Genomic DNA, 20,064 nt, shown 5'->3' with positions numbered 1-20,064 from the left:
CTTCACTGTATAAATTAAATCTAATAAATCTGTGTTAAAGCTACAAAAGTGATTTTTCTTTGTTTTGTTGTTTGATTAACGTTCATGAACAGAGAAAGCAACAAGAACATTAAACTGCTGTGAACCAATATACTGTTATCCATCCATTTTCTTTCTCATTTGTTTACCTTCACCTAAGCCATAAGCATCTGTGTTTACAAGGATACTTGCAAAGCAGGGCCGTCCTTAGGGGGGTGCAACTGGTGCGGTCGCACTGGGCCCCGCGGTGAACGGACAAACCCCCCCACCCCACCCCCCGGAACACGATCGCGAATGGACCGAGGGGACAATAGAATACATTATAATCAGTGATGCTGTGTGACTGACTACACTGGATGCGGCTCAACACGACAAATCCCAGACAGTTAACTAATGCCTCATTCTCTTTATGACGTACTGACACAAAGTTCAAATGATGTGCAATGGTCGCTTTGTCGCGTCCAGTGTAGACAGACTTTGGGGCCATTCACATGTCACACCTAAAAACGCGTGGGAAAACGCCAGTCGCGCCACTTTCTCCTTCTTTCCAAAGTGCTCGGGAGCTTGCGCTTTCGTAGCGTCTGTCGTTGCTTAACGACCGTGACCTGTACGCTCTCCACAAAGACACGGAAGTTTCAACAAAGGATAAACGGATTTCCAGCACTGAAAATCACGTGCAGTAGCTCTGCTACGAAATTCATTTAAAATGGGTATCTCTGTACAGCTGTCGCATCCGGTGTAGATACAGTGTCTGTGTGTGAACAAAGAAAACAATCAGTATAGATATAACGATCAGTATACTAAACAGCGCACATCCTGCGATGTGACTATCGCGGATGCGCACATCGCGATATCGATGCTGAAACGATGTATCGTGCAGCCCTAGTCTGTAAGTTTACTTATGCTCATTCATTTTCTATTATGTGCATAGGAGACGTTAACAATAAAAAAAATCTTACTGACCCCAAACTTCCAAATGTTAGTTTTAGTCAATAACTAAATAAATTAATATGAATGAGTGATAATTTCACTGTCAAATAAGAGACCATCATTAACATGCATATACCTGTCTTGATTTCATCACTGAACGTGAAGAGGCTACTGTCTCCTGAGCAGAATTCGTTGACCTTTTTGGTCAACTTTTGGCCTGACTTCTGTTCCATCATATAGCGTACATAGAAATGTCCAGGGTTCACAATGTGAGTCGCCATAACATAGTGCACCACTACAAAAGAAAAAAAAATATAAAAAAAAACAAAGTGCACTTGAATAACACAAGGAACAAGGGAGCGGTCATCTTAGTTCATTCAGGAGATTAACCTACAAATAAGCCACATACGTTTAGGCTGTGGAGTTAAGGGCCTATCAAAATGATGCCTGTGATGTCTTCTAAGTGCTTTGTGCCTTTCATTGCGCCTTGGTTCAGGTCCTGGGGAACTATGAGCTAAAAACACATGAGCTCAACATATTACACAAGAACATATTCAGATTAAAAATAAAAGTCACTTGACAGCCCTAATACAAACATAACAAATATAGTCACATTCAGACAGACAGACATTATTCACATCAGTATGATTATTATTTTTTTCCCCAAACCTGCATACACACACCTATTTCCACTATCTCTGAAGAAGTGTCTGTGTCTTCCACTATTTCCTCTATGAAACTTGGCCTGCGTGTGTTTTTCTTTTTGGGAATGGGGTCTGCATTTCCTCTAACAGACTGACTGGAGCTGTCCCAGACCTCCACACCACTCTTCACGACATGTTGGAAAAGCTCCACTGTAACTTCTTCTAAAATACTGTCATGATCATATAATGAACACAAAAATCAGATCACAAGGTTTCAATTCAATAGAGCACATTGTATAAACACTTACCAGTCACTGTCATCTGTAATTTTAAGACAGTTTCTCAAACTGTCAACAAGACTGTCCATTTGAAGACTACAGCTATATATAAATACAAACAAAATGAGAGAGAATTTAGTATGCATGTAAAAACAACAGAGCTGTGTGCATCCATTTTTGTGACAATATTAATTGCATTCTGGAGCTCTTATACTAATGGTGTACAATGGTCCCCTACCTGAGTCCTGAACGCAAAGACATAGAGCTCATGTCGTATGATTCAGCATCCACTGGAATGTGTAGTGTCTCCAAAATCTGAACGCAATTAAAACAAAGCAAAAACTGAGGAGAAAATACATGATACTCTGAACATTTCTTATTTTGAGATGTATTTTAAACACAAATATACAGGGGTTAAAGCAAAAAAAAAACAATAATTCAATATCAATATTTATCGCGATATAATTTTTTTCAATAACGGTGATATGATTCTTAAACACATTTACGATATTTTGATATACATTACCAGTGTTTCCCATACATTGATTTATTTGTGGCGTTTGACTTCGTTGAATAAACATGAGCACTGCACATTTCAAAATCGAAATGCGGCGCAGGTGTTTTATATGAATGTATCTCTGAAGGGAAAGGACTGTCTTCAGAAAAGTTTCGATGGCATTTTCATTTTTATCTGATAAAGTAGCGTTCATGAGCGGAGCTGATTTGATTACAGCCATTACCGGGAAAACTGCTAGTTTTATCACTCTAAAAGCGCCTCCTGCTGGCAGAGAATGAATTTGCACTTTCAATAAGCCCGTCTCCAGCAACATGTTTTTGTTGTTGTTCAATTTTTTTGTTTTCTGCAGCGACTCGGACCACTTTTCATACCCTTTTTTTTCTCTGGCTGAAGCACATTTGCTTCAATATATAAGAATAATCAGCCTACACTACCAGTCAAAAGTTTTTTAACAGTAAGATTTTTAAATGTTTAACGGTTTTTTTAAGAATTCTCTTCTGCTCACCAAGGCTGCATTTATTTGATCCAAAGTACAGCAAAAACAGTAAAATTTTGAAATATTTTTACTATTTAAAATTGCTTTCTATTTGAATAGATTTTAAAATGTAATTCATTCCTGTGATCAAAGCTCAATTTTCAGCATAATTACTCCAGTCTTCAGTGTCACATTATCCTTCAGAAATCATTCTAATATGTTGATTTGCTGATTATCAATGTTTAAAACAGTTGAGTACATTTTTTTTCAGGGTTCTTTGATGAATAGAAAGATCCAAAGATCAGCATTTATCTGAAATAAAAAGCTTTTGTAACATTATACACTTCAGTATAATTCCATTCAGAATAAAATTTTATTTGTTATTTTTCTGGAAAGAAATTATAGAAATTAATACTTTTATTTAGCAAGGATATTTAAAATTGATCAAAAGTGATGATAAAGGCATTTATAATGTTACAAAAGATTTCTATTTCAGATAAATAGTGTTCATATCGATATCGGAATTATATTGTATCGATCGAAATTAAGAAATATATTGTAATATAAATTTTGGCCATATTGTCCAACCCTAAGCTCACGAGATGAGACAAAATACTTGGTTCACTAGAACGAGACGATATTTTAATACTATTTTAAAAAAATTTTCAATCACAAAATATTTGTCTTTTAATTACAAAAAGTAAAACAATACAGTTGTATTTTGAAATATTTTAACTAATCTAGGGCTGTAACTAATGATTATTTTGGTAATCAAGTAATCTACTGATTATTTTGACAATTGAGTAATCTGATATTTTTTAGTAACAAATAGACCTAACTGAAAACCAGGCTTTAGTTTGACTATTTTATATAAAAACTAACGATGAGGCAATAATAATTGGCTCAAATAAAATATCAAAACCAAGCAATTACATGGTTTTATTCAACAACACTGTTAAAATACATAATGTAATATGCCTATGCATAATATGAACATAACCAACTTAAGTACATTATGCATTATAACAAATACCTGCAGAGGGCGCCAAAGGCCTGGTGACGTGTCACTTTACAACGTGATCAAAAGACGTTTAAATCCATTAAATTTTAATATTTGGCCACTTGCAAACTCAGAAACTTTTATTTTGAAATCGCAATGTACAATAAATGGCATATTTAGACATAGGTTGATGTATTCTCCTGTGTTGGCAAAGGTTTATAAATGATTTACGTTGCAAATCTAGTGAAATAATGCACACCGTTTTCCCAGATGAACGTTAAGCAACCCAAACTCACAGCATATGCAGAGGAAGAGTTTAGCCCCTTTCACACATAAGTTACAGTCTTCACTGGTAAATTACCAGTAAGTTACCATTAAGAGATCATGTGTGAACAGGACCTTTTCAAAAATTCTGGTAAATTTGTTCTGGCAATCATATCATTCTTATGGAGATGACATGATTACTCGGAGCATAGTAATGTTAGTTTGGTTGAGAGTGAAAGCTGTGCTCCTCTCATACTATTGGTAGGCTAACTCATGGACTCGAAAGTGATAAACAAGTTTTTTTAAAATGTAGGATTCTTTTTTTCCGCAGCTAAACGCTGCACGCCGGAGATCCGGCACGGTGCCAGAGAACTTTAAGCCCTGAATATATGATATAAATATAAAGTATATGAAATATATCTGATGGAAATATTTGTTTGATGTCGACTACCAATAAAAAAAACATGTATAAAAAGGGAAATTAATTTCTAAATTTCTAATTTCTTTGTTGTTGATGACGGTAAAATGTATAATCATTTTGCGCAGCTTGTCGGTGAACAACGGCTCTGTGTAGTTAATGCTGCTCCATGTGAAAGCCGGCAGGTGATGGAGATTTACCGCTGATTACAGAATGGCTTTACTGACAAGATGCGCGTTAAATATCGCATGCGATTTATCGTGCAGCCCTATTGCAAACACAATTTCTTTCCTAAGATTTAAATTAAAGTAAACTTAAACCGAGTCATTTTTATGTTATCCGAGTTTGCTCCACAGACCATTTAACATTGTGCAGAACACTGTATGGAATCTGCTACAGCATTACCTTGTCTAGGTTGCAATAGGTCTCCAGAGAAGGAACCTGTCGGACATGCCGAGCTTTCTGGATGGCTGTTTGCAGCTCCTTTATCCTCTCTTCTATTCTCTTACATTCTTTCCGACCGTCCGTGAAGAGTAGATCCACATCACTCAATTTTGACACCAACATACTCCGTCTACAAATTCCACAAAATGAATAACAAAAATTATTTGCCAAGTCTGAAGATACCTACAAGACACCACAGAATAGTTCATCTCAGTTTGTGCCTCTAAAAATTCTGTCCACGTACCTTTTCTGCAGAATACTCTTTGCTTTGTCAACAGCCTCATCAATTTCTCTGATTATTCGAGTTCTCTCTTTCCTCAGTTGAGCATGAATACCACTGGAAAGAGTCTTAATCACACACAAAACAACAATTTCACATATACTGTTGAAGAGGCATCAAGTAATCATGAAATCAAAATGGACAATTCCTTTTAAAAAATGTCAGTTTTAAATATAAAAAAATTTCTCTACCCATCATTTATTTTTCCTCATAATCTTTCATAAAAACATTAAAGGGTTAGTTCACCCAAAAATGAAAATTAGCCCATAAATTACTCACCCTCAAGTCATCCTAGGTGTATATGACTTTCTTCTTTCAGACGAATCCAGTCGGAGTTATATTAAAAATGGTCTTTGATCTTTCAAGCGGTTTCATGCCACTCAGCGGGTGATGCATGCATCAGTCCAAAAGCAGTTAAATAAAATGCGCCCATCCATAAAAATAAAAAAAAAGGTCTCACACGGCTCCGGGGGGTGAACAAAGGCCTTCTGTAGCGAATCGATGCGTTTTTGTAAGAAAACTATCCATATTCAAAACGTAATAAATCACTTTAATGTAGCTTGCGCTCACTGTTGTACACTGGAAACAGTTCCGGGTGGATGACATATAAGGGCAGCTTTGCGCATGCGTCACGCGGAAACGCAGGGGAGAGATCAAAACAAAACAACGGTCACTAATTAGAAGTACAAAACGAGGATTTGTAAAGAAGAATGTCGGAGGATTTCGATATAAGCCAAGAGGAGACTGGTTTTCCTTTGCTAAAATAAGGAAACTTTGCAAATTATATTTGATTTATATGAGTTAATTTAGACGTAATGCACAGTTTTTTTAATAGACAGTTATGTCTTTGCGTTGACAATTTAAATGTGCTGCATTATTTTGCTCATTGCACCCTCCTGTGGCCTCGGGAGACAAAAGTTTCCTTAAGACCTATTTAATCTGCATATAAAACATTATAAATTAGATATTTGTTTAATTTTTATTGTGTTTGACTGTTAAAACAAAAAATATTTGTTGTTTGTCTCAATAAATTGGGTTAATTTAAAAATACAATGGTTAAATTTAAACATTTTGTTCTATTGCTCTTTGTTTTAAAAAAGGTTATAAAAATGTCAATAATTATCGATACCGAAAGATATGACACATTATATTGTTAATCCATTTTTTAGCTATATCGCCCAGCCCTACTTGAGGGTGAGTAATTTATGGGCTAATTTTCATTTTTGGGTGAACTAACCCTTTAACGTTTCCTCACAGCAACATCTCTTCTAAAAAAATCTACCCACGCAAATGATTCCTACATATGAACACATATTTCTACATAATAAGACTACATACAAGATTTTGTACCGTTTCTCATTGTACCTTGTGAAGTTTATCAAGTTGACTGAGGTTTTCTGTTGCTTTCCCAAGAGCTTCATCCAAAACTTTAACAACATCTGGCCTCTATATAAACATAAACCTTCATTATTGAGCTCTTATCTTGTTCTGAGAATATTAAGGGAATCTGATCTTAAAGAAAAGATGAGACTACATAACACACTTCAGAGTCATACAAGTGGAAAGTGTCTGTACCCCTTCAGCATTCTCCTGTGTGTGGACGGCTGCCGATGACGGTGGGCTCTTAAACCTTTGAGATTTACACCTGTCTCCAGAGTGCCTGCTGACAGTAACCTTTATTTTCCATTTCAATTTTAACTTATTGAACCAATGTTTCATTTAAAAAAATGGTTCTAGAGTTTTAGGTTTAAAAATATACTGGTTTTTAAGACTAAAACTGCATGTTGCTGAATACCCTTTCTTTGTGTTCATCCGAGCTGTATAGATGAGGCCAATGATTCGGCTGTCCACCTCCAAACCATCAACTTCTTCCTCAATTCTGGTGTCCATCTATATTAAAAAACAAACAAAAGACTCCATCATCATCATCATCAACATCAATCTGAATAATCCCATTCCACAGGAGAGGTTAATAAAGACTAATAGAGCTGCAAACCAGTGAAATTGGGGAATTTGCTCCAGTGAGGCTAACTTTAGTGGTTTCTTTAAAGTGTAAAAACAAAAACGTAAAATGTCCCTTACTTGTACAAAAATGGAGACTAACAAAATGGGGGACGAGAAAGCTTCTTACAGACTTTGTTCATTTCAAAGGCTTTTTGTACTCCTTACATACATGTCATAAATTGAACAAACTTATGCTTACGCATTTTTTATTAATACTATATTAAATAAAAAATACAGTGCCTTACACACCCCACATCTTTCATAGGTGCAATGGATAAATATGGAGCCAGATCGGCCTCAAAAATAATACATTTATAAAACAAAATTCATAAATGCACAGCACAATTTACATTTACAAAATCCGATTCGTAAATTCAAAACACAATTCATAAATACAGAAGTAAAAGCATAAATATTTCCCCAAATGCTCACACAAAAGCATCTTACCTAAATAAATTTAAAATGTTTAAGAAAATGCATATTTGTGTAAACATTTTAAATTTATTTAGGTAAGATGCTTTTGTGTGAGCATTTGGGGAAATATTTATGCTTTTACTTCTGTATTTATGAATTGTGTTTTGAATTTACGAATCGGATTTTGTAAATGTAAACTGTGCATTTATGAATTTTGTTTTATAAATGTATTATTTTTGAGGCCGATCTGGCTCCATAGATAAAAGTCTAATATGAACTCTAAAAAATACAAACATTGTATAAATCCTAAATCCCAAACAAACAAAAATATATTATATGTTCATTTAGATTTGTTCGTAAAATAATATAAATGTATATAATATTAATATAAACAACTAATTTTAAATACAACATTGAATTATTTAACACTTACACATTTTTGAACGATTACAATTTAAGTTTTTTTTATTAGCTAGTAATCTAGTAACGGCACATTCTGAACAATTATAGTTTTAAGCAGTGTAGCCTATTAGTAGTTAGTTAGTAAGTTACACTTTAATAAAAGTAGGGCACAATCTACTATGTTAATATTAAGGAATTTTCCGTAATTATTTTTCTGTTTTTTTTTTTTACCTGCATTTTAAATTACACATTGTATTTTGTGTTTTGGGGTTACAGGGTTACAACGGATAATGGAAAATGGATAACAGATAATGTCCTGGAAAATTAAAAGCTGCTTTGCAACGATTTGTATCGTGAAAAGTGCTATACTTGAATTGAATTACTAGTAACTTTTCTAGATATTTTTCTTACAGTGTACTAACTAATCAACAATTGCAGGTACAAGCTACTCAGGAAGTGAATCATAAATGAACAATTATTCAGTTATTAAATTATTATTAATATTAATTGAACAATTGCAAATAGTAGCTACTTTAATTCACGTGATGTGTTTACTGCTAGGCATCTTTGGTTTCCTCTTTTTGTGTAATTTAGATTAAAAATGCGCCTTTTATCGTTTGAGTCACTTATCAAAAGTTGCTAAATTTTGCCAAAGAAATTTTAAAAATAGCTAAATTTGTTGCTAGGTGCTTTTGGAAGAAAAAGTAGCCAGGGTAGTCTGAAAAGTTGCTAAATTTAGCAACAAAATCGCTAAGTTGGCAGCACTGTAATTACTCATAAATCACCTGACATTCGGGACACGTGATGACGTTTTGCGGGGACTGGAGCGCGCGCAGGCATGTACTGCAGAAAATATGACTGCACAACAGCACATGAGGGAGATTCCCCCCAGCTTCATCTTCTGGAGGAACAAAAACATAATGCACCAGATTAATACAACGAACAATATTAACATTAGCTTTTCAATACCCTGGCACTAACGCTTTTCTGGAACATTCAGTCACGTGTTGTCAAAAGTGCTCGTGTAGGATTAATGTTAGATAGAACAAAACTTAAAATACACTATCGTATTATCATACAGTTGAAGTTTTGTTGTTTGTTACCAGGTAATGTGTAAGATGAGCCACAGATATTACAAGCAACCGCCGTCTCCGACATTTTCCACAAGACTACTGTGACCTCCTGTTTCATTAACTGATGAACTCGACTGCCAATCGTCCAATCAGAATTTGCCATCGCTGGGCTTTTTGTCCAATCAGAGCCCTCAGTATATTCGCATTGCTGGCTTCGTGCTATAGTCCAATCAGAAGTTCTCTTTTTAATTGAGTGGCTGTTTTAGAGACGTTGGCATTTTCGTGTCAAGAGAATATTTTTGTTGTCGCTATTTGTGTTATTGTTAGACTCATAGAATTTTTTACTTTAATTTTAGATTGAGCCATATCACCTCGAAATTACAGACAAATTAGAATTCAATCTTTATTCTAAATAAATACAGATTCAAAGTTTTTGTGCTTTTGTCTAAATTACTGGTGTATCTGTAGGCTACTCTTACAATTGCTATTTATTGGGAGTTTTCAACTCCTATTTTACAACTCCGTGAAATTCAACATAGATGAAGTAAATAGTATATATTCACAATAACAGCCATCATATCAGTGATAAAAACCACAATCAACTATTGGAAATGGTTAAGTGTGTGTGTGTGTGTGTGTGTGTGTGTGTTTCATGAATGTATAGAAGTATTTTTGGGATTGAGAATAAAGATCCCTGCCCCTATCCCCCATCACCACTAGGCTGTATCAAGATCCAGGTTAAGGAATTCATTGTGTGGCATTTTCTGCACAACAAAAAGGTCAATGAGCAGAGGCCCTCTGGCAATCATGTCTGGCTGTAAAAGAGCACACACAAAAAATCCTCTGACCTCATTCAAGCTATACATTTTATAAGTACAGTGTATGCAAACCCATCTTGTTATTTCTAGTTTCACCTTGTTTAATTTTAAGTTTACATGTATCTGTGTGTAAACCATACAGTCTATGGTGTAAACAAGCACAATAAATATGATATGCACTGTATATATTGCATAAATATTATATTAGCTGTTATATTGCATAAATATTATATTAGCTGTTACTGTATATGTGCTCTCCATTTTTGGAAGATAACATTGCGTTGCATTCTTTGTGTACTTGACTTACATTTGTGACAGCTTAGTCACATTCAAACTGATACTGCACGTTAGGAAATATTATAGTGGTAAAATGCAACAAAACAGTAACAGTACAACCTGACACATACAAGTAGGAACACCTTTTAACCTAGACCTACCCTTTTATTATACTAACAGATAGGCATATGAAATTCTCTACATTCCCATCTCTTCTTTATCTTTGTACACATTCATTCCTAACAACTCCCTCTTTTTTGTTGTTCTTTCTGCCTGATTACATTACTTTATGCATTCTAGGAATTATTGAAATATGTTACGTGTATGTCTGCTGAAGAATGTTTTCAGAATCAGAATCAGAATCAGAATGAGCTTTATTGCCAGGTATGTTTACACATACGAGGAATTTGTTTTCGTGACAGAAGCTTCCACAGTGTAACAGAATGACAGTGACAGAACAAAAAAACACAGATAATAAAAAATAAAAATAAATAAAAAATAAAATGTTTAAAAAAAATAAATTAATTAATAAAAAAAAACACGTAAAATAAGGAATAAAAAATATACAAATCGACAATTGTATGTACAGGTATATAACAATAGACAGTTGTATGTACAGGTATATTATGTGCAAATTGAAATGTAGACTGAGTATGTGTGTTAGATAAATAAGTGTATGAGTGAATAAATAGTGTGTGTTCCACAGTTATTGTCAAGTGTTCATGAGATGGATGGCCTGAGGGAAGAAACTGTTCCTGTGTCTGGCCGTTCTGGTGCTCAGAGCTCTGTAGCGTCGACCAGATGGCAACAGTTCAAAGAGGGAGTGTGCTGGATGAGAGGGATCCAGAGTGATTCTGCCAGCCCTTTTGCTCACTCTGGATAAGTACAGTTCTTGGAGAGAAGGGAGGGTTGTACCAATGATTCGCTCAGCAGTCCGGACTACCCTCTGTAGTCTTCTGAGGTCAGATTTGGTAGCTGAGCTGAACCAGACAGTTATAGAAGTGCAGAGGACAGATTCAATGACGGCTGAGTTTCAGCAGCTCCTGTGACAGGTTGAGCTTCCTCAGCTGGCGAAGGAAGTACAACCTCTGCTGGGCCTTTTTACCAATGGAGTGATATTTGATGATAAATGTGAATGACTGGCACCAACAGTAAGGGAACCTTTCAAAACAACGATACTAGAGAATAGGTCTTTAACTCATTAATGTTGCTCATTAATCTAATTTTGTAGATTAGATCTGTGGCCTTTTAGAAATGTACTAATTTCTTATAATCGAATATTTGAAATGGTCAAAGTGCACATTTCTGCATCTGGGATTTTATCAAGTAGGTGAGGGTGATGGACTCAAAATTCTCAGATTCTGTAACTGAAAATGAACTGTGAAAATCTATATAAATTTAAAAAGAATAATAACAAAACAAATCTCAGTTTTGGTGTTTGCATAGTTACTGCATTTTTGACTTTATAGTTCAGAGGGTTGTGGTTTACTTTATTAGAAGGTCAGCACTAGTGTATGATAGTCTCATTTCTTGATTTTGACATTTTACTTTTTTTATTTTTTTGTGTGCAAAAGACAGATTTGCTAAATGCAGCTATATGAACTGTGGCTGGACAAAATCAGTATACAAAATGGACAATCTGATAGAGTTCAGTGAGGAAAGTATGATTATAGTTTGAGCAACCGTCAATCAAACTGGCTACATCTGGTGAGAAAAGAGACTTAAGCTTGTCTGACCATTTACTCATCCCAGTAAGGAGGGGGCAGGGTATGAAGATAAACTGGCCTAAGGAATTATTATAGCTAAATACTGAATAGATTCTTCTCGAAATATTTGTCAAAATGTCTTATTTCCAAAGACAAACAGATATAATTAAAGAAAGTTGTTTCACAAGGTATAAACATTCTCTCCTCTGTCAAAACTAGCCATATGTTGTATACACACACAGACCATATCCCATTATGTACCGAGATCCCGCCTCCTAAATCTTCCCCTTGCTGCTCAGAGACACAGACATAATCTTCCATCTTTCAGAGAGGAAAGACAAACACATTGTTCAAAGTGTGGACAATCAAAGTGTGGAGCTTGCGAGGAGGACGGGATAACTGAACACCCTCCTGGATTTTGTATTTCTACCACACTGAAACAGAAAAGAAGGAGAGCAGCAAAGGGAGGATTACTCAGAGGCAGATGATGATGATATGGAAGCACTGATCTGATCAGTCCTCTAAATCACCTACACACAGTCTTTTTACTTGGATTTTAACCATGGGACCACTATATGAGGCAGGATGGCAGAAGAGAAGCCGAACCAAAAGTTGTGGGGAATACCAGCACTCCAACGTAAGTAACGGAATATAAACAGGTGCTCACTGCTGCACACAACACAAGAATCTATACCAAAAAAAATAGCCTATTTCATTTACATAAAAATAGTTTGGTGCACAGCTATGATTTTCCAGGGTTTAGCTTCAGCATTCAAAGCTCCATTATGAAGATTAACAAAACAAATTCAGTAAAATAATTAAAAAGTAGATTAGTGAAATAAAACAATCTAGAGTAGAAAGTGTAAATAAAGTGAGTGCAATGTTGAAAAAGGCACATAAAAATAGCTCAGATAAGGACAGCACAACTCTGTATCAATACAAGAGAGTACTGAATCATTTATACACACAGCTGTACTGTGATTTTGCTGTATTGATGCAGACAACACATTTTAAACTTCAGAAATTAAGTTGGCAACAAAATAATAATAATAAAATAATTATATAAATAATAATTTAAAATATTTTTAATACCAAAGCCATTGTGGGCAGTGCTCCAATGTACTGTATAGGTGCAGCAGTGCCTCTGGTGACCCAAGTTTGAGTCCTTACCTGTCCTGTTCTCCTCTCTCAGTGCTTCCTGCATCTCCTTAGCCGATCAAAATAAAGGCAAAATGATTTAAAAAATACAACTTTAAAAAGAAAAACAATAATAATAACCATAACTTTTATAGAAGTATTAAAAACTATAAAAAGTAAATTAGTTAATCTAGAAAAAACTGAAAAAATATTTAAAGGAGGAGAGTAAAGGTTTTTACAAGAAATGTAATATCATCAACCATAACCATATATATAACCTTAAATGTATAATAAAAATTAAAAACAATAAAAGTAAATGAATCAATTTAGAAAATAACTGAAAAATATATATAAGGAGGAGAGTAAAGGTTTTACAACAAACGCAATATCATCAACACGTGTAAATATACATTGTGCTATGCATTAATTGATTAAGCTTCATGAACTTCTTCCAATATAAAACTGAACAAATAAACAAATGGCCATTTTTGAAGCTTTTTGTTTCTCAAAATTTTATAAAGATATAATCAACAAACAATGATTGTAATCATAACTGATAAATAATAATTGTGCTGTCAAACCAAATATCAGCATGGCTGTGATCACCTGTGTGTTTTTATGTGATGCTGATTATCTCTTATTCTCTTTTATTATATTACATTATTTCTCTAGAAGTCTTTCTCTCAGCGCAGACAGTCGGCACCCTCTGTTATTCTCAGCAAAGCCCTTACAAAGTCAAAACCTGTCGCCAGGTATGATTTTTGAAAACTAAAACTGTGTGTATGTAATGATGCATTCTGTAAACCTACGCTAAATATGAGACTGCTTGGCCATTAGATTATTTTACAGTCTGTTTCAGTCTCAATGAGCAGTTTGTTTCCTACTTCTGGCACAATGTCACAGCCAGTGCTTGTGCGCATGCAAGAGGCTTCTGAATATATTTGCATTTCACTGAAAGAAGAGAATGAAGAGATGCTGCAGAACCAGCCCGTGTGTGGTCTCACAACCAGCATCTGACTGCACGTGTTTGAGTGCGTGAAAGAGTGACATAGAGAAACAAAGTTGTCTGCCATCAGACAGGCTGACTGAAGAGTATGTGTACTTTCTGAAATCTACACTGTAAAAAATTATTGTGATTTTAACAGTAAAAGACTGTAAAAATGCTACAGTAAAAACCTGTTAACTGGTTAACAGTAAGTTTCCATACTATATTCGGTGAATAAATGTAATTACATTTAATGTAATTTTACAGTAAAATACTGTTAAAAATACGGGTTTTGGAAGTGAAAAAGAAAAAGTCATTGTATAATTTATTAATGAAGCACGTGAAAGAGCGCTCAAGTCAGAAGCTTTGATTAATCACAGACGGATTGATGAATTGGACGTGTTTTTATATGCAAACATTTAAGGGAAAATGCCTGGCCTATGGGGAAATTGTGTATTTTGTATATGTTTTTTAATGTTGTCCTCTTAAGTACTAAATTACTCTTTTTCTCTCATGTGTGTGTCAGGGATTGTGCATCTCAGGTTAGCCAGGACATTTTTGCCCTGATCCAGTCTCTGCTCAGCCCAATCAGGAAGCTCATTTGTCAAGGCAATGTGGTGCTGCAGACAGGACTTCAGACCCAGGAGAGATTCCTGATCCTCTTCAATGATCTTCTCATCATCACCAAGGCCAAGTATGGAGGAGGAAATGCACTGAGAAGAATTAAAATATAGAAGTCATCCAAATATTGAAATGCACAAACATTTAGAAATTTGGGGTCGGTAAGATTTTTTAATGTTTAAAAAAAGTCTCCTATGCTCAACAAGGCTGCATTTACTGGATCAGTAAAATTATACAGTAGAAATATTATTAGAATTTAAAATAACCGTTTCCTATATTTTAAAATGCAATTTATTCTTGTGATAGCAAAGCTGAATTTTCAGCAGCCAGTTACTCCAGTCTTCAGTGTCACATGATCCTTTGAAATCCTTGTAATATGCTGATTTCTTATTATTATCAATACTGAAAACAGTTGTGCTGCTTCATATTTTTGTGCAAACTGTGATACAGTTTTTGCAGGATTTTTCAATGCATAGAAAGCTCAAAAGTTTATTTGACAACATTTATTTAAAATAGAAATATGTTGTAAATGTCTTTGCGGTCACTTTAATTAATCAATTTAATATGTCCTTCATTAATAAAAGTATTCAATAAAATAAATAAACAAACAAACAAAATGACCCCAAATTTCAAAATGGTAGTATATAGTAGCTACAAAGTGGTAAAATGGTATAGTTCTAATAATTTGTTCTTGGAATAATTTGAGATGTTTTTTCTTCTTCAGGTCAGTAATGCAGGTGAAGCAGAAGAAGTGTGTGCGTGTTAGTGAGATGTGGACTGCCAGCTGTGTGGATGAGGTGTGTGAGGCCAGTACTGTTTCAGAGAGGAGCTTCGTCATGGGCTGGCCAACTTACAACTGTGTGGCTACTTTTAGGTACACACACAAACACACACACACACACACAGTTACAGTAGGCCTATATATAGCCAATCTAAGTGGACCCATTGATTTCTTCCTGTTTTGTGTGTGTGTGTGTGTGTGTGTGTGTGTGCACAGCACTTCAGAAGAGAAAGACAGGTGGCTGCCTCTCATTGAAAGGTCAGTTCTTCTACTGTTACAATAAACACAATAAAGAAATAAACCCTCTTACCTAAATTTCTGTTCTCCCTCTTTTCAATTAGTTGTATACAAGAAGAAAAAAAGAGTGATGATCCAAAGATGATTCCACTCAAGATATTTGCAAAGGATGTTGGGAACTGTGCCTATGTGAGAACTGATTGTTTTGTGATTATAAAATGATGTACTGTAGCTTTGATGTGTAAATGAATGTGTATTTGCTTATATCTCTCTAGGCAAAGACTCTTTTTATCAGCAACACAGACCGTACCTCTGATGTCATTAGCACAGCACTGCAACAATTTGGTCTTTCGGTATGTTAAAACTGCACTTCTAACTATAATGAATGAATGAATGAATGAATGAATTTTATTACTTATTTTTATTTAACTGATTGATTGCTTTTGTCTTTGTACACAGGGTGGAATAAAATATTACAAGTTGTGGGTGTGTTCAAAACAAGATGAAACTCCATACCCTTTAATTGGTAAGAGTTTATCAGTATTTCTCACATTATCAAAGCAATCAAACATTTAAACTGTGAATTAACAGATTAAAATACTGTGGTATTAGTATCTGATACTTTCCCTGCACAGTAGCTTTTTTAAGCGTCTTTTGTTCCACCAGGTCATGAGTGTCCTTACAGCATTAAGATGAGCCACATTCGCCTGCTGCAGCAAGAGGCAGTGACATCATCCCACAGCCAGATGGCGCTTTTGCCAATTGATGCTCACTGTCAGTTCTTCCTGAGGCCCAGTCAAATAAGCAGCACCTTCACAGGTGAGAGATGCCTATTTTCAGAATACTACCATACTACTCGTTCGTGCTCGTTTTTGTATGCATGAAATAATCATATATTTTACTTACTGAAAACAATTATATTTTTAACTTCCGTGATGATTTCCCTTGCATTCTACGAGTCCACAGACTGTACAGTTCTTTAAAAGTAAAGCCCACACACCTATATCAAAACATAGACACACACACACACAAAATAAAGGCTGAATATTAAGCCATATATTCTACAAATACATACTTTATAGAAATGCTTTGGCTTGAAATCAACCTGTTTCTCACTCCATTTCTTATGGCACTCAAATCTCACCCACCCCAACAACTAACACACATACACAATATCTTGAAATGTTGTCTCTTTTTAATCTGGTCGGCCTCTCTTGCATACATTTCTCCTAGCAGAACAGAAAAGCAGGAGGATGTCTCTTATTAGCTGGGCTTTTAAACGAGGCTTCAGCATTGAACAGGCTGTCCAATCCGCATCTCCTGGCCCAACTATAACACCAGCTTCTGGTCATCTGTTTGGTCGACCACTCAGTGATGTGATAAAAGACAATACCCTGCCATCACCTATTGTGGTATGTACTGAAAATCCTCAAATTTTAGGCAATTAAAAAGATAATTCATACTGTATTTGAGTTTGACACTGTCGATCATAACATTCTTCTAGAGAGACTGAAAACTGGGTCGAGCTTTCTGGGATGGACCTCAAATGGTTCAGGTCATACTTAGAAGGGAGAGGTTATTATGTGAGTATAGGAGAGCATAAGTCTAAGTGGACGTCCATGACATGCGGAGTCCCACAAGGTTCAATTCTTGCGCCACTATTGTTTAGCCTGTACATGCTCCCACTAAGTCAAATAATGAGAAAGAACCAAATTGCCTATCACAGCTATGCTGATAATACCCAGATTTATCTAGCCTTATCTCCAATGACTACAGCCCCATTGACTCCATCTGCCAATGCACTGATGAAATTAACAGTTGGATGTGCCAAAACTTTCTTCAGTTAAACAAGGAGAAAACTGAAGAAAACAAGGGGAGTCCGCTTTTAGCTATTATACCGCCTGCAGTTGGAATCAGCTTCCAGAAGAGATCAGATGTGCTAAAACATTAGTCACATTTAAATGCAGACTAAAAACTCATCTGTTTAGCTGTGCATTTATTGAATGAGCACTGTGCTACGTCCGAACTGATTGCACTGTATTTTATGTATAATCATTTTCTATTCTTAACTGTTTTAATTAATTTTAAATAAATTTTTTAATTATTTTAAAAAGTTTTTAAATTCCTTGTTTTATTGTTGTGATTATTTTTTTATGATCATTTTAATTCCTTTCATGTAGGCTAATGCACTTTGAATTACCATTGTGTATGAAATGTGCTATATAAACAAACTTGCCTTGCCTTAACTTGTATTACTTTACGAACTTCATCACAATGAGAAAGATTGACGGAAGCAGCGTAATATTATGTTAAGACTGTTATATTATGTAAATGAAAAGATGTATAACTTTTTGCATAATTAAATGTCGAAAAGCACCTTAAAACATTTGTATTCCTTTATGAAAAAGTTATAATAAACATAATTTTTGTTAAAATATGATAACATCCATTTACAATAGTATTGCAATCAAACCACCTGTTTTTTGTTTTTTAAAGGACATGCTGAAGTGTTTGTGCAGTGAGGGGGCCGTGACGCGTGGAATATTCCGGCGCTCTGCTGGAGTGAAGGCCTGCCGAGAATTGAGGGAAAAACTGGATTCTGGTCACTATGAAGAGCCACTCAGTGGAGAACCTGTACTTGTTACTGCTTCAGTGTTCAAGGTAGATATTTATGTATGTGCACTCTTCAAAAGTTTGGGGTCTGTAAAAGTATCACAGTAATGTTTTCGAAAGAAATAGCTTATTCTCACCAAGGCTGATTAAAAATACAGTAGAAACAGAAATATTGTGAAAAAACACTTTTATATTTGAATTTGCATATTATTTTAAAATGTAATTTATTCCTGATGATGGCAAAGATGAATTTTCAGCAACCATTACTTCAGTCTTCAGTGTCACATGATCTTTCAGAAATCATTCTAATATGCTGTTATATCATTATAAATGTCTCTACTGCCACACTTTTAATTTAATGCATCCTTACTGAATAAAAGTATAAATACAAAAAAAAACATTGACCCCACACTATTGAACAGTAGTGTAAGTCAAGAACAAACATTGATTGTATCATGACGACTCTCTGTTCTCATATCTGTGTTTTTGATTGGTAGGAATTCTTACGCAATATACCGGGCAGCCTATTGTGTGAGGAGCTCTATGAGCAATGGCTCCAAGCAGTGGAGCAGGATGGTGAAAGAAATGGACAAATGACAGAGAGGTAAAGTCCCAGTAACGCTCTGATTAGTTTATCTGGTTTTGTAATGCTAGTTAGTAAAGAAGGATAAAACCTTGATAATGATGGATCAAGACTATGATATTACTGCACACCTTAAGCAGATTTAGATTTAGCAGCCAATTTCCTTTAGCTTTATGAGTTATATAATCATGAAGACAGATAACTTCGATATGTTGATTCTGCCCACATTCACAGGCTTGTTCAGCTTTTACCTGAAGAAAATCTCCTGCTGCTGAGACACATGATAGCGATGCTGCACCACATACAGCTCAATGCTGAGCACAACCAGATGACCTCTTTTAACCTGGCTGTGTGTATAGCACCTAGCTGTCTGTGGAATCGCAAAATACAATCTCATGAAAAAGATGCCAAAAAGGTAAGCGCACATGCTTTATTATTACTAGATTATTATAATATCTGCAGAGTGCATTAGTATTAGCTGAAGTAATCATCGTTATTGCTCTCTAAAGAACATGAAAATGGCAGTAGGAATGGAAATGTAATAGACATAGGAAAGGAAAATGTAAATGTAATTGCCAATGTAATCTGTACACAGGTGTGTGACCTTGTGCGTGTCTTGATTGACAACTGCTGTGCGTTGTTTGGGGATGAAATTATAACCCTCTTAAAGGATTTGACTGAAGACAATAGAAGCAACCGCGGATCAGGTTACTATAAATACAGACATAATTCACAACCACATACTGTACACACCAATACAAAACAACACCGTATAATATTTTGCCAGCCTGAAATGTACTTTAGCTAATTTAACTGCTTAACTATGAATAAATAATATTTAAAAAATTAGTCCTGGGCAGCGATTAATCGCATCCAAAATAACCGTTTTTGTGTACATAAAATATGTGTGTATACTGTGTATATTTCTTATGTATATATAAATACACACACATGCATGCATATATTTAAGAAAAAATATGTTGTGTATTTATTAAATATATTTATATATAATATAAATTATATGAATATAATTATATATATATAAATACATGAAAATATTTTCAAAATATATACTGTATGTGTGTGTCTTTATATATACATAATAAATATACACAGTACACACACACATATTATGTAAACAAAAAC

The 20,064-nt window shown here is 34.9% G+C and overlaps 2 protein-coding genes across 4 annotated transcripts in view; one reads left to right on the top strand and one right to left on the bottom strand.

Annotated features, from left to right (window-relative positions):
- Positions 1–9,302, bottom strand: part of rnf17 (ring finger protein 17) — a 34,362-nt gene extending 25,060 nt beyond the window's left edge. Inside the window, exons 1-12 of the mRNA XM_016509666.1 lie at positions 9,192–9,302; positions 8,874–8,989; positions 7,064–7,158; positions 6,844–6,928; positions 6,634–6,714; positions 5,233–5,336; positions 4,950–5,118; positions 2,109–2,185; positions 1,901–1,972; positions 1,632–1,822; positions 1,358–1,462; positions 1,085–1,243 (exon numbers count right to left, since the gene is read on the bottom strand). Of these exons, the coding sequence (XP_016365152.1) occupies positions 1,085–1,243; positions 1,358–1,462; positions 1,632–1,822; positions 1,901–1,972; positions 2,109–2,185; positions 4,950–5,118; positions 5,233–5,336; positions 6,634–6,714; positions 6,844–6,928; positions 7,064–7,158; positions 8,874–8,989; positions 9,192–9,279 (1,342 nt within the window). The 5' untranslated portion in view covers positions 9,280–9,302. The remainder of the gene's footprint in view (positions 1–1,084; positions 1,244–1,357; positions 1,463–1,631; positions 1,823–1,900; positions 1,973–2,108; positions 2,186–4,949; positions 5,119–5,232; positions 5,337–6,633; positions 6,715–6,843; positions 6,929–7,063; positions 7,159–8,873; positions 8,990–9,191) is intronic.
- Positions 9,303–12,282: 2,980 nt separating this feature from the next.
- Positions 12,283–20,064, top strand: part of arhgap20 (Rho GTPase activating protein 20) — a 12,781-nt gene continuing 4,999 nt past the window's right edge. The window contains exons 1-14 of one of the 3 annotated variants that reach the window (XM_016509669.1): positions 12,283–12,598; positions 13,774–13,850; positions 14,610–14,777; positions 15,429–15,578; positions 15,702–15,743; positions 15,827–15,911; positions 15,998–16,075; positions 16,182–16,248; positions 16,389–16,541; positions 16,956–17,134; positions 18,219–18,383; positions 18,833–18,939; positions 19,153–19,333; positions 19,514–19,625. In XM_016509669.1, coding sequence (XP_016365155.1) covers positions 12,524–12,598; positions 13,774–13,850; positions 14,610–14,777; positions 15,429–15,578; positions 15,702–15,743; positions 15,827–15,911; positions 15,998–16,075; positions 16,182–16,248; positions 16,389–16,541; positions 16,956–17,134; positions 18,219–18,383; positions 18,833–18,939; positions 19,153–19,333; positions 19,514–19,625 — 1,639 coding nt within the window. In that variant the 5' untranslated portion in view covers positions 12,283–12,523. Of the gene's footprint in view, positions 12,599–13,770; positions 13,851–14,609; positions 14,778–15,428; positions 15,579–15,701; positions 15,744–15,826; positions 15,912–15,997; positions 16,076–16,181; positions 16,249–16,388; positions 16,542–16,955; positions 17,135–18,218; positions 18,384–18,832; positions 18,940–19,152; positions 19,334–19,513; positions 19,626–20,064 lie in introns of all 3 variants that reach the window. The other 2 variants (XM_016509668.1, XM_016509667.1) reach the window with 2 other exon arrangements.

This window comes from Sinocyclocheilus rhinocerous, unplaced genomic scaffold (assembly GCF_001515625.1).
Source record: "Sinocyclocheilus rhinocerous isolate Xijiao unplaced genomic scaffold, SAMN03320098_v1.1 scaffold2369, whole genome shotgun sequence".
NCBI lineage: Eukaryota > Metazoa > Chordata > Actinopteri > Cypriniformes > Cyprinidae > Sinocyclocheilus > Sinocyclocheilus rhinocerous.
The sequence above is the reverse complement of the archived record's forward strand: the minus strand, read 5'-3'. Positions and strand labels throughout refer to the sequence as shown.